We start from the raw sequence: 12,681 nt of genomic DNA, 5'->3' as shown, positions 1-12,681 counted from the left end.
ATGGGCCCAGACGCTCCACGGCATGTGGGATCTTCCCGGACTGGGGCACGAACCCCTGTCCCCTGCATCGGCAGGTGGACTCTCAACCACTGTGCCACCAGGGAAGCCCTGGATGTGTTTTTTAAATGAATTCTCAATAAGTTGAGAAAGAAAAGCATGGGGAAAGACCTCAGACACAGTTTTAAGCAAAACATATTATAGGATATTTTCTTTAGGACAAACTATTAATAAATTGACTCTAACATGATTACATATACACCATCAAATATTATTCACATATGTAATAAAGTTAAAGAACTGGAGAGAGAACACACAGTACAGAATAAAGAACTTTAATTTATTAAAATGTGAATAACAATAATTATGCATGTAGAGCTCTTTCTCACACAAGCCTAAAAAAGAAATTCTCTAACAAAGGACCAAAATCACATGACCTCTAATCAAGCAGCAAGTAATTTGGGGGTGCTTGACCCACAATTTCTGCTTTCATTTTTATCCTAATGTAGGGCTGAATAATACAAAGGATTTTATGGGTACATCTACTAAATAAGAACTTGCCCACCCAGTAATTATAAAACAAAACACGGACAATTTCCTTATACTGGTAAATACATATTAGATAAATTTTCCAATAAAATAATACAATGTACTGGGGAAATAAACCTTAAATACATTGGCAGAGAGTCATCAAATAGATAGTGAGTCCAAGAACAGACACAGGTAGACTGAACTACAATTTTAAAGCTGCTTTGAAATTTCACTAACTACAAGAAACAGAGCCACTCATTTTAAATGACTATGGAAGACCAAAGGCACATTTCCTTCCCACAATAGTTTTTCTCTAGATAACGACCCCGATAGAAGAAAATTATTGTGTGAATTACTCCAAAAAAAATTCTAAAAATTCATTTGGGTTTGACTTCATGTCAAATGTTATTGTTGGTCTCTAATGGTAATTACACCTGAGCATACCAACTTCCCATGAGAGAAAATAGCCCAGAAATGTGCTGGATTGATGGGGAGGAGATGGCCAGTCTAGGATTTAAGTTAAATTTTGATGTAGATAATATACAATGTAGCTAACATTACAGGCAAATATTCAGATATTCACAAAAATTCTATCCTTTGAGACCAAGGAATACACTGACACCAAAACTCAGGCCGGCTAGAAACTCTACTAGGTAGGAAGCCCACAATCCCAATTTCCCTGGGATAGCCCCACTCTACACCTATGTCCCAGCATCCCATCAGGTTTAGCATTTGTGCTAGATAGAAGTATCCCATTTGGATGTTAACTTATACAATACATGTAAGTTAGATTAAATGTTGATCAGCCCTATTTGCTCCAGCCTCATTCAATCACAAATTCTAACATCTTTTAATATTTCTGCACCCAAAAATCATGAAAATCCTCACTCCAGAGTGCTCAATAAATATTTGTTAAATGACTTTATTAATTAATATACAGATTTGGAATATATCTGGCTGCTCTAGAAAAGAGGTTCAATAAATATTAGCTGATTGAATATCAGTGAGGAAGGTCGAAAGAGCAAAAGAGTTAACCCCTGTCCACCACACTGTCTTCTTGCTTGCTGTCAAGAAATTTTCAGATAAATAGTTGGCATTTCTGTTCTTAGGGGAAGGGAGAGAAAAAGTATGCATTTTCTTCATTCTGGAATCCTGTATATATCTAACATAAATTTCAACTCCACTAGCTTCTATTCCATTTTCAGTAAAGAAAAATGTGATAATTCAATTTATACTAGCAAATATCTAAGTTAGACTCAAATCTGATATCTCTATTTTCAATTTGTAATTGTCTTGTTTAATCTACATCAATCCCCTATTGTTCTCATATTCTCCCTCCCTCTCTCTCCTTCTCCCTCTCCCTCACACTTCACTCTCATAACAATTTCCTCTCCAGTTTGCAAGTGAATTGGTTTTTCTCCTCAGGCTGTTGTCTGTGACAGAATGAAGTTGTTTGTGCTCTAGATCATGAGGTATTTACTAAGGTAGCAAAGAGTATACCCTAACTTATGGGGGAGAAAACAAGACCTAAAAATGGAAGTGCCCAGGAGAACCCAAAGAAACACATGGATTGCTCTATCCATGGAGTGGAGTCGTAGGTTCATTTTTAGCCTTGCTACACTGTCACCAAAATGGGTGGACAAGATGGGCTGCAGGAGAGGACCACAAAGCTTCAAACTACTTCTCAAGAAGTCCTCAGGGCAAATGAACAAAATCGGTTCTTTTTGGCATGCACTGCACATTTAGAGAGAGAACAACCCTACCATAATAGGATAGTGAAAGGCAACATGAGCTGTCAACTCCTAGTGACATTATAAAATTTAATAAATATAGACAGACAGCGGGCTCTTTGATGATGTTTATTAGGAACTCTAGGAAGGCTACATAGATATGTATGGAATGGGTGGATGGATGGATGGTATTTCTAGAGTCTGCTGCTTTAACCAGGGTGAAATGCTGACCACTTACATTCCTTTTCATTTCACTACCATGTAATTAGAAACCAGTGATTAAGCAGATAATGGCACCACAAGGTCAGGACTTAATAAGTAGCACCTTGGGAATGGAGCAACAAAATGTTAAATTGTATCAAGTGATCAGTACTATCTATGTCAATGAACACTAATATGGATTGAGTTAGAGAAGAACCTGAAACCACAGGCTCATAAAAAAAAGAAACATTTCTCCCCTAAAAGATTATGAAGACCAATTTATCATCTCAAAGAGATTGTTCCATAAATTTTACAAAATTTCATCTTTCATTTTAAAGGGCTCTATGAATTACTGCTGTTTTGTTCCTCTCTAGAACTGAGGGAACTGTTAGTGTGCATGTAAAAGTAGGATTGGTTAAGAATGCACACTTCTGGGGGAATGGCCTTGCTCCTTCCCCTGGCTAGAGTCAAACATGTTGCTTGGCTATTCTGCATTCAGCCCTCCTGTATGCCCGCATTCTTTGTCCTGGAATATTCTGAGGCCAGGTACAAAACTAAAGATAAGACTCCTACTCTGCCATAAAAAAGGAAACACGAGAGCGGGCTTTGGGCAAAGTTTTTACCTAAATGGGAATTGTGGTCAGGATAAAATGTAACTCACTGCAGCATAAATTGGCAATAAAATACCATCAGTACCATTGTGGGCAGCTGAACAACCAGGAATGAGTTATCTGAATGTACCAAGGACAGACCTCTCACTTCCCTTCTTTACATCTGCACTTCTCTGTTTAGGAAAAGCCTTTGATGGAAAGGCTTACTGGTTCAATGCATCATTCCCTTGTCTTCCCTATTCTTCCTCTCCTCCCCACCACCAATCCTGTAACCCCCTCACATGTCACAGACTCCTTCCTCCCCATATGTCCTGCACTTTCCCTCCTCCGTGTTTTTACCTATGCGATTCCTGTTCCTTCTGAAAGGAAGCACATCTTTCAGTATTCTGCCTGCCAAATCCCCACTCATCCTTCAAGATTCAACTCAATTTCCATGTCCTCTGTGAAGTGAAGGCTTCATGTTATCTCCAGTCACAAATTAGTTGAACCTCCCATAGCAGTTTGATGATTCTTATTTGATAATCTTAATGATCTATTCTGGTCAGCTGTGTACATGTACATAACTTTACACACACACACACACCCCTTAGTTTGTATTCCTTTGGGATTGAGAATAACCTTTTTTCATATTGTATATCTAGTCTCTAACAGAATAAGGCTTGCTGTTGCATTAAGTGATGTAAACTTCCAAATAAGATCAGAAATACATACCTGTTCACAAAATCAGGTATCCAAATAAGAATCTGGTTAATCTTTCAAACACAAAGACACACAGACACACACATAAAGTAAAATAACTTGTTACTTACAGCTTTAAATATAAGAACTGTTCTAAGAATTGGTTTTACTGCAAATTCTAGGACACACATATCAAATGTACTAGAATCGTTGCCATTGGGAAAAGGAATGGGATTGAGGGATAGGGATAAAAATATATCAATAAATAAACTGGACAAGGGAGGGGTCTGATGAACTGTTGATGACAGTAAGCCATAACCTGAGAAGTATGATTAACTGAACCTTCTCTACATGAGGTCTCAAATTAAAAAAAAAAAAAATATATATATATATATACACACATATATAAAATGCTGTTCAGAGATACAATGCATGAACAATTCAACCTTCTGAAACTCTTTTCTGAAACATGATTCTCCCACCTGTGAGAAACTGATGTCAAAAGCTACTTCTCTCATGTAAAAATAAAAAATCTATTTAATTGGAACCCATATATTTTAAGTGCAAAAAAGGACTTCTAGGAAGTGTAGTGTTTTGCTGCTTTATTTTTCTTTTAATACTAAAACTTATAATGGCTAGACTTGGCTTTCAAGTACATTGTCCTTTTTGTTCAGTTCGGTAAATTGCTTGAGAGTTCTGTAACTCAAAGAGAAGAGAAACTCTAGCCAGAGGCCAGAAAACACAGGCCAGAAAAACGGCCCCCCTATAACACCAAATAAGAAGTCTTAGAACGGGCTTCCCTGGTGGTGCAGTGGTTGAGAGTCCACCTGCCAATGCAGGTGACGTGGGTTCGTGCCCCGGTCTGGGAAAATCCCACATGCCGCGGAGCAGCTGGGCCCGTGAGCCATGGCCGCTGAGCCTGCGCGTCTGGAGCCTGTGCTTTGCAACGGGAGAGGCCCACGTAAAGTCTTAGCGCATTAATCTTTGCAACATCACCATGAAAGAAGTTGATAAAGGTAGAGTGATGCAACTAGAGGTATAACAGACATGGAGTTACAGGAGGAAGTAAGAGAGAGAAGAAACAGAATGGAAGCCTCCACTTTATCATTTAGCAGATTCGTATTTGTTGAGCCCTGCTGTAAGCATGGAAGCAAAAGACGTCAGCACAAGGGAGTGTGGCTCTGATTCCTAGAGTCCCTCTGCAGCTCAGCCCTATGGAAGAACCACTGTCCAGCACAGGTCTTAGCTGCTACTCTACAAATCTGATGGCAGCCCTCACCTCCTCGCTGCCTTTAGCCAGTACTGCCTGGGACTCAGCTCGGCCTGCCACCAGAACTCCTCATGCCAAAGTTAAGATATTTGAGGCCGACCATGCCCAACCGTCTCCCTCATTCCTGCAGTCTCAGTCATGGAAAGGACTGAGAGGGCCCAGCCTCACTCATTTCCTCTCCCCCTCATCCTCCCTGCCCTGTGCTGCTTCCCTCCTGCCGCACACCTCCCACCCACCACTGATGACCTTCCACTGTGCTCCCTGGAACCACCCTTCCTTGTAAATGAAAATCCCTACATCCCCAGCCGTTCCACAAAGTGCCCGCCGCACCTTCTCACTCAGCTGAGATCTGGCTCCCCTCTCCCTGGCAAACACACCCTCCTGAACCTACATGCTTTCCAGGTTGACACACACACAACTGTTTCTTTCATGCCCGAGTCTCCCTGGAAAGCCTTTCCCTCTACCCCATCCTTTTTCACTTGGCTAAATCCAACTCATTCTCCAAGAAAACATCCCTGCTTTCTTCAGGAAACTTCACCTGATCTCCTGGTCCTCAACCCCGACGGCTATATTCGGTGCCACTCCTTTGTATCATCATAACTCTTTCTCTAGCCCACATTATCTCTCTCCTTCTCTCTGCACTCAGCATATCCTTTTATAAATAAATAGTATTTATGTATTTGTCTCCCGCACAGAACTATGAGTTCCTTGAGGGTATATGCTGTGTCCTAGTCACTGACTGCTGGCACGTAACAGGTGTTCAGTAAATGTTTGTTGAATAAATGAATGAAAATCTACAGTCCTGACTTGAATAAATGAAATGAATACTGGGGATGAAGTGGACATTTTTCTTATTTATTCAATTTTTCTCTCAATCTTTTAAAGCTATATCTACTTGCTATCAGACAATACAAAGATGTGTTCAAAGAAAAGCCAACTCTCTCCCCTCCCTACCCTTGACTTTAACTTTTTTTATCCTCGACCTTTTTTTACCCTTGACTTTTTTTAACCACTGTTGAATGCTTGGTGTGTACTGTTCTATGACTTTCTCTATGCTCATGGCACACCCATATGCACACTTAGAGATTTTTCTCAATTTGTAGAACTAGGATCGCACATATATATTTTATCATAACACTTGCTCTTTTCCCTTAATAATGTATCATGGCCATCACTCCAGACCAACACATATGGACCTAAGTCATTCTTTCTAATAGTTGCATAACAGCCTATAGTATGGATGAACCATGATTTAGTCACTCATTCTCCAATGGATAAGCATTCAGGTTGCTTCTAGTTTTATGGAAGTTCTGAAAACAAAGATAGCAAGACTGATATAACATTTCTGGAGCATACGTACTGAGTTATTTCTCTGCCAGTGCTATGGACTCTATCCTCACATACCTGGACCTATTTTCTCAAGACTCGCGCTCTGAAAACCTAATAAGCTCAGAAGCGATCTCTTCTGCGTACAGCGCCAGTTGCTGCCACACATCTTATACTGAATAGGTATTTAATATTTATTGAACTGAACCAAAAGCTAACCAGATAGAAACTGCCGGGAAGGATACACAGGATGCACTGTTTGCCACGCTTAATTTCAAGGATTTGGTAGGAAGGGTGTAAAAATAGAAAATTTTCATTTTTAACTTAATACACTTCTGTTTGAATTTTTAATATAATACTCTATAACTTCAATATTAAATATATCCATTTATACATTAATATATTTTGATTATATGAATATATTGATAATAAAATTTAGCACATTATTTTTATAACTCAAAAACAGCTTTTTTCCAAAACTTTCTGGACGATACAGAACCCCTGAGTTAAAAGAAATAAGCTCTAATTCAATAACTCCAAAGTCTGGCTGTACATAAGAATCAACTGAAATTTGCTATAAATTCAGATTCCCAGGGCTTTCCATGAATATTCCGATTCAGTAGATCTGAAGCAGAGCCCGGTATCAGCATATTTAATAAATACTCCAGATGATTCTTTGATCCTGCTCTAATCTAATAATTTTTAGAATTACCTGGGGAGCTTTTCACATAGTATGTGGATGTTTGGGCACTACCTTTAGAGGTTATGAGCCATTAGACCTGGAATGAGACCTGAGAATCTACATTTTAAAAAGGCTACCTAGATGATTCTTCCCAGGTTTGGAAACTCTATTCTAAGTGTTATAATTTCCCTCAGTTTGTCAATTCAAAATCAAGACATGATAGCTCCATTTTGGTCTCTAGCAGTAAAAATACAACACCAAGTTAAAAGTCTTTGATGATAGTATTCTAAAAGACCACAAGATGAAGAATGTCTTAGCTGGACTATCATGAAATTTAAGAATATCTTTTATTGTTAGTTTGAATAATGAATTAAATTTTAGTACTCTCTTTATATCATAAAGAGAAGATGAATTCAAAAATATTTTTCTCGGGCTTCCCTGGTGGCGCAGTGGTTGGAAGTCCGCGTGCCAATGCAGGGGACGTGGGTTCGTGCCCTGGTCCGGGAGGATCCCACATGCCGCGGAGCGGCTGGGCCCGTGAGCCATGGTCGCTGAGCCTGCGCGTCCGGAGCCTGTGCTCCGCAACGGGAGAGGCCACAACAGTGAGAGGCCCGCATACCGCAAAAAATATATATATATATATATTTTTCTCTCTAAAATATTTTAATAAAATTACTTTTCTATGGGATTCAATGTTTCAGCATTTTTTAAAAATACGTCTACCCCTACCATAACTTACAAGTCTAGATATTAGAAATAAGAAGAGTTCATTTTTTAAATTAATGAGATTTATCTTTCCAAGTATCTAAAGACCTTCCTAATGATAAGTTAGGTATTTAAGTAGACACATTAACTTTCTGACCATAAAAGTTTATCTCTACTTTCAGGAATAGAGATGAGAGCAGATACTAAATTAGAAAAGCATAGTGAAGCTCAGTTCTGAAAACATCTTTTATAAAAAATAAATGGCAAACAGACATCTTTCCACACGAGCTTAATTCAGTAGCTACTGTACTAGGCATTCTACTAATCATTTAGAATTGTTGTTTACAAATTCATAAAGATAAAAGTATTTCATAGAAACATAAGAAAAATCTTCAGTCATTGGTAATATCTAGGAAGTTCTGGTCCTCAAAAGTGAAGGAGGAAGAAACAGAGTGGGGATATCAAATTAATAACATCAAGGATCAAGGGCCTTGTTTCCCTCACTTGGTCTTTTACCAAATGTCCACGAAGAAGTTCCTAAATATACTGGGAATTCCAAATTACTTACCAAGGCCATTTCCTTTCAATCTCAAGTATAGGGCATTTTTCTCTCTCAGCAAATCAATGATTATGATGTTTACTATAATACTCAAAGGACAAGTAATAGAGAAGCACTAAAACAAAGTGGATGTGACCAGAAGTCAGACAGTCCTGGGTAGAAATCAGGATCTGCCACCTACCAAATGTTTGAGCTCAGGTTAAGTTACACAATCTCTCAAAACCTCAATTCCTTCATCTGTGAAATGGAGAGGTAATAACAGCATCTACTTGAGTCAGTTATTGTGACCAACTGATGCAATACATGTAAAGCGCCTGACATGTAGTAAGTATGCAGTAACTGATATTTATCATGTTTTTTCTCCCCTTGCAATATTAGTCAGACTTCAAACTGTTAAATGCAAGATTATCAACATGGAGTTTGAAGGGGAAACAAGAACGCTAAGTGAAAGATCTGTGTCCGACTCGAAATCATCCTGCTTGAAACCAGGTTCAAGAAGAAATACTCAAGAACCAGGTCCCAAGCCAGGGCTCTAACCTCTGAATCACTGGGGCATCTTCATTTCATATCCTCGGATAAACCACAGAGACCTTGTAGTAGAAGGGGCCAGAGACAAGGTGAAACTGGGGGGTTACCTAATGAACTTGATGCTTCCTAGGACCTACCAAGGCTCCCAGTAGTTAGTTGGCTCCTACGGTGGGCAATGTTTTGTGTACTAAGGGGTTTGGGTGGCATAAAGCTGTATCAGAGGTGGACTCTGACCACAGAGAGCTTTACAACCTATGAGAACTAGTCGCCACATGTTGCTTTTAATACTTAGGACAGACGTCGGAACCAAAAGCCTCCGTCTTAGAACACGGTTCAGAGATTATACAGCTGGAGTCGCTCTGAAGATTCCGTACACACACCCAGCCCCCTGTAGTCACATGTTTCTCCCTCTTTTTTCTTTCTCTAATACACACAAATTTTTAGGCATCATTAGGCAGGTAGTATCTCAGGGTCGCATATCACCTCTGTAGCTCGAGATCTACAAACGTAAATTCTGTCATTCCACCCTGCCTGTACCACCCCATTTCCAGGTATGGAACCAACCAACCATATTGCCAAACCAACAAAGACCAGTTTCCTTAAAAGGGAGTTTAAACATTCTGGATAGAATTTACATGCCCCAGAATGAACCTTGAAAAGCATCACTAAATTATCCAACACATTGTTAAATTCCTAAACTCCCCTCAAAAAGCAGGGTTAACCCTTCAGAGTTTAAAAAAAAAAAATTACACTGCAACTCCTCTTAAAGCTTCAGGGTATCAAAAGGGGTGGTACTTATTGCTTGGCAAATATACTTTCTAAAAATAATCACTATTTTCCTTAAAAGCTTATGGTAAAGCCACCAAGTCACTTCGTTTTCATTGCTGGCAAGCTGCACAGTGACTTGATCGCTTTAATATTTCACTCATAGTAGCAGCCACTGAGCTATGACTAACCCACTCTCCCAGCATCACCACTGGCTCCAGATGGCAAGAAATACATTCCCTTCACTCTTGGCTGAAAAGCAATTCCGATTTTTTTTTTTTCTTTCTTTCGTCCAGTTTCACCTGCAGTTTAATCGTTTCACTCCAGGAAGAAAACCGCTGGGGGTGAGGGGCGATTAATGCAAAGAGGAATACAGGTAGGGAATTTACTTTTTTAAATGAGATGTAAGCACTGCAGCTTTAAATGTTACTGCATCAAGCCCTGGATTCCTTCCGTAACCAAGCTGCAAAATGGTAACAAGAATGGAGGAAAAAAAAAACCTCTTCCTCCCTCCCGGCCAGCCCTTCAGGCCACTGCCCAGCAGGACTGGCAGCGGCGAGCCCATCCCCCACGCCCTCCCAGCCCAGACGTGCGGTTGGCACAGGTGAGCCGGACACCGACCTTGGCCCTCTGGCTTCGCCCACATCCGGGGGATCAAGGTCAAGGGCGAGGGCTTCCTTACACACACACACACACACACACACACACACACACACACACCCCGCACACTCCCCCCGCTCCACCCTCCGTCGCCCAGAGCCCAGGGATCCGATGCCAAAGTTTCAGGCCGGGTTGGGGCCGGCAAGGTTCTCGCGGCCCCCGGCCCCCGGCCTCCGGCACCTGCCCGGCCCGCCCTGGTCCGCGCCTTTCCCGCCGGGCCCGGCGCGTGGTCCGGGGACGGCGCCCACTTGGTCCCCACTCACCCCTCGCGGACATGGTTCAGGCAGCAGGAGTCGAAGCAGTGAGGGCGGCGGAGTCACCCGGCAGGGCGTGGGGAGGAAAATCTCGCCGAAACGCACAAGGCGCACCCGAGCCCGCCCGCGTGGGGAGGCGGCTGGCCGCGCGGGGACGCCTCCCTCAAGACACCTGAGCGCCGCTGGGCGCAGCACGGCCGGCGGGCGGGGACCGGCCGGGCAGTGCAGCGCTGACAGCCCGCGGCCCGAGCTGGGCGGGGCCCGCCTCCCCGCCTCCCCGCCTCCCCCGCCCGCCCGGCCGCCCGGCCGCCCGGCCCACAGGGTCCAGCAGCGGCGGGGACGCGCCGCCAGCTCGGCTGCGGCGCCAGCCCGAGCTTTTGTCCCCGTGCGAGCGTGGTGCGGCGTGCGGTGAGGGCTGCGTCTCCCCTCCCCCGACCCGAGTCCTTACTGAAAATAACAGTAGTAATAAGAAAAGTGCTGCCGCTATGAGTGAGTGGCCTTCCAGCCTCCCGCTTTGGTCTCAGAGAAAGAAAGGAGGAAAGAGCTGTTCTGTTCCCTCCCCTAAGTGATGCCCTGGACAGGAGGGGAAGACCACGGTCTCCGGAGGGGCTTGGACTTCAGTGGGAGGAAGACCTTGGGCGCCCGCCCGCTGGTCAAAACAAAATTAGCGACCATTGAGCCCCTTCGAAGTCGGCTGGGTGGGATGGGCGGACTTTTCTTCCTGGGACCCTTAAGGTCATGCAGAACAGGGCTGACCCAGCTCAGGGTCTTGAGTCAACTGACACTCAAGGAAGGTCTGTAAACACATCTGATTTATTGTATCAACTCTGGAGTATCAGGGCTGGGCAGGGATGGGCAGGGCTGGGCAGGGCTGGGCAGGGCTGGGCTGGGCTGGAGAGTAGGGCAAACATTCTAAGCAAATCCACCTTTTCTATTTATCAGAGTAAAAAAGAACAAAATACAAGAACAATCTCCTACTGCCTGGAGGTTTTATCATCTAGAGCTTGAGGCTAGTAAGCAACCTTTCAACACCACCAGATCCAGAAGTTCTAAACTGAAGAGGTGAGATTCTAAGGTTTGAGGAGAACGGGCACAGCACCTTATTAAACCTCTAAGACTGATGAAAGAATTCCAAGTTTCAGGAATTCACACTCACTCCCTTCTCCATGTCTATTCCTATATCCACTCTCACAACAGATATTCTAGTTATTATTTATGTAGGCACTTCCCAAATCTATCCTGATATAATGGGAATTGTATAATAGGTCTGATAATTCAGAAATCTTCAAAGAATAGGTGAACAAACTATCTCTAGAAAAAAATAATCGGTGGATAACTGAGCATCATTGAGAAAAAAGCCCAATCAAATAACCATGTGGGGAGAGAAATACTAGGAAAAAGGTAAGTAATGAGAGTAGAATTTCTCATATTCAACTACCAACTACAAAAATTAACTCATTATTTATCCATCTTGACAACATCCCTTTTGCTATCTTCTAGGAGGCAAACTTGACAATAAATCACAATCTGGTTGCTTCCATTTCAAAACAACTCTTCTGGGCTTCCCTGGTGGCGCAGTGGTTGAGAGTCCGCCTGCTGATGCGGGGGACACAGGTTCGTGCCCCGGTCCGGGAAGATCCCACATGCTGCGGAGCAGCTGGGCCCGTGAGCCATGGCCCGTGAGCCATGGCCGCTGAGCCTGCGCGTCAGGAGCCTGTGCTCCGCAACGGGAGAGGCCACAACAGTGAGAGGCCCACGTACCGCAAAAAAAAAAACAAAAACAAAAACAAAACAACTCTTCTTTCCCACTATCCTCAGTCTACTGTTAACCCTTCTCACCCAAAGGATGATGACACGAAAGCCACTGCTCTCCCTACATCCAACCTCCACCCGCTCCAGTTTATTTTGCCTCTTGCCTTGAGAATAGTTTTCTTAAAACACTGTTTATAATATGACATCTTCATACTCCAAAACTTCCAGTGAATCCCCACAAATCTTCAGATAAAGGCTCAACATTTCAGTGTCTTCATCCATGCAGTTAATCCTTCAACAGAATTTTATTGAATATATACTATATGCCAGTCTCTATGGTAGGTACCAGAGTTACAATGGTAAACAACATGGACATTATCTGTGTCTATATGGAGCTTAAGGACTATGAAGATTTTGAGGCTTTCCACAACC

General features: G+C 42.6%; 1 protein-coding gene across 1 annotated transcript in view; it reads right to left on the bottom strand.

The window, feature by feature from the left end:
- ABLIM1 (actin binding LIM protein 1) overlaps positions 1-10,638 on the bottom strand; it is a 323,249-nt gene extending 312,611 nt beyond the window's left edge. The window contains exon 1 of the mRNA XM_065894021.1: positions 10,507-10,638. Within this exon, the coding sequence (XP_065750093.1) occupies positions 10,507-10,519 (13 nt within the window). The 5' untranslated portion in view covers positions 10,520-10,638. The remainder of the gene's footprint in view (positions 1-10,506) is intronic.
- Positions 10,639-12,681: the final 2,043 nt, after the last annotated feature.

The sequence above is a fragment of the Phocoena phocoena genome, chromosome 16, assembly GCF_963924675.1.
Source record: "Phocoena phocoena chromosome 16, mPhoPho1.1, whole genome shotgun sequence".
In the NCBI taxonomy this organism is placed as follows: Eukaryota; Metazoa; Chordata; class Mammalia; order Artiodactyla; family Phocoenidae; genus Phocoena; species Phocoena phocoena.
The sequence above is the reverse complement of the archived record's forward strand: the minus strand, read 5'-3'. Positions and strand labels throughout refer to the sequence as shown.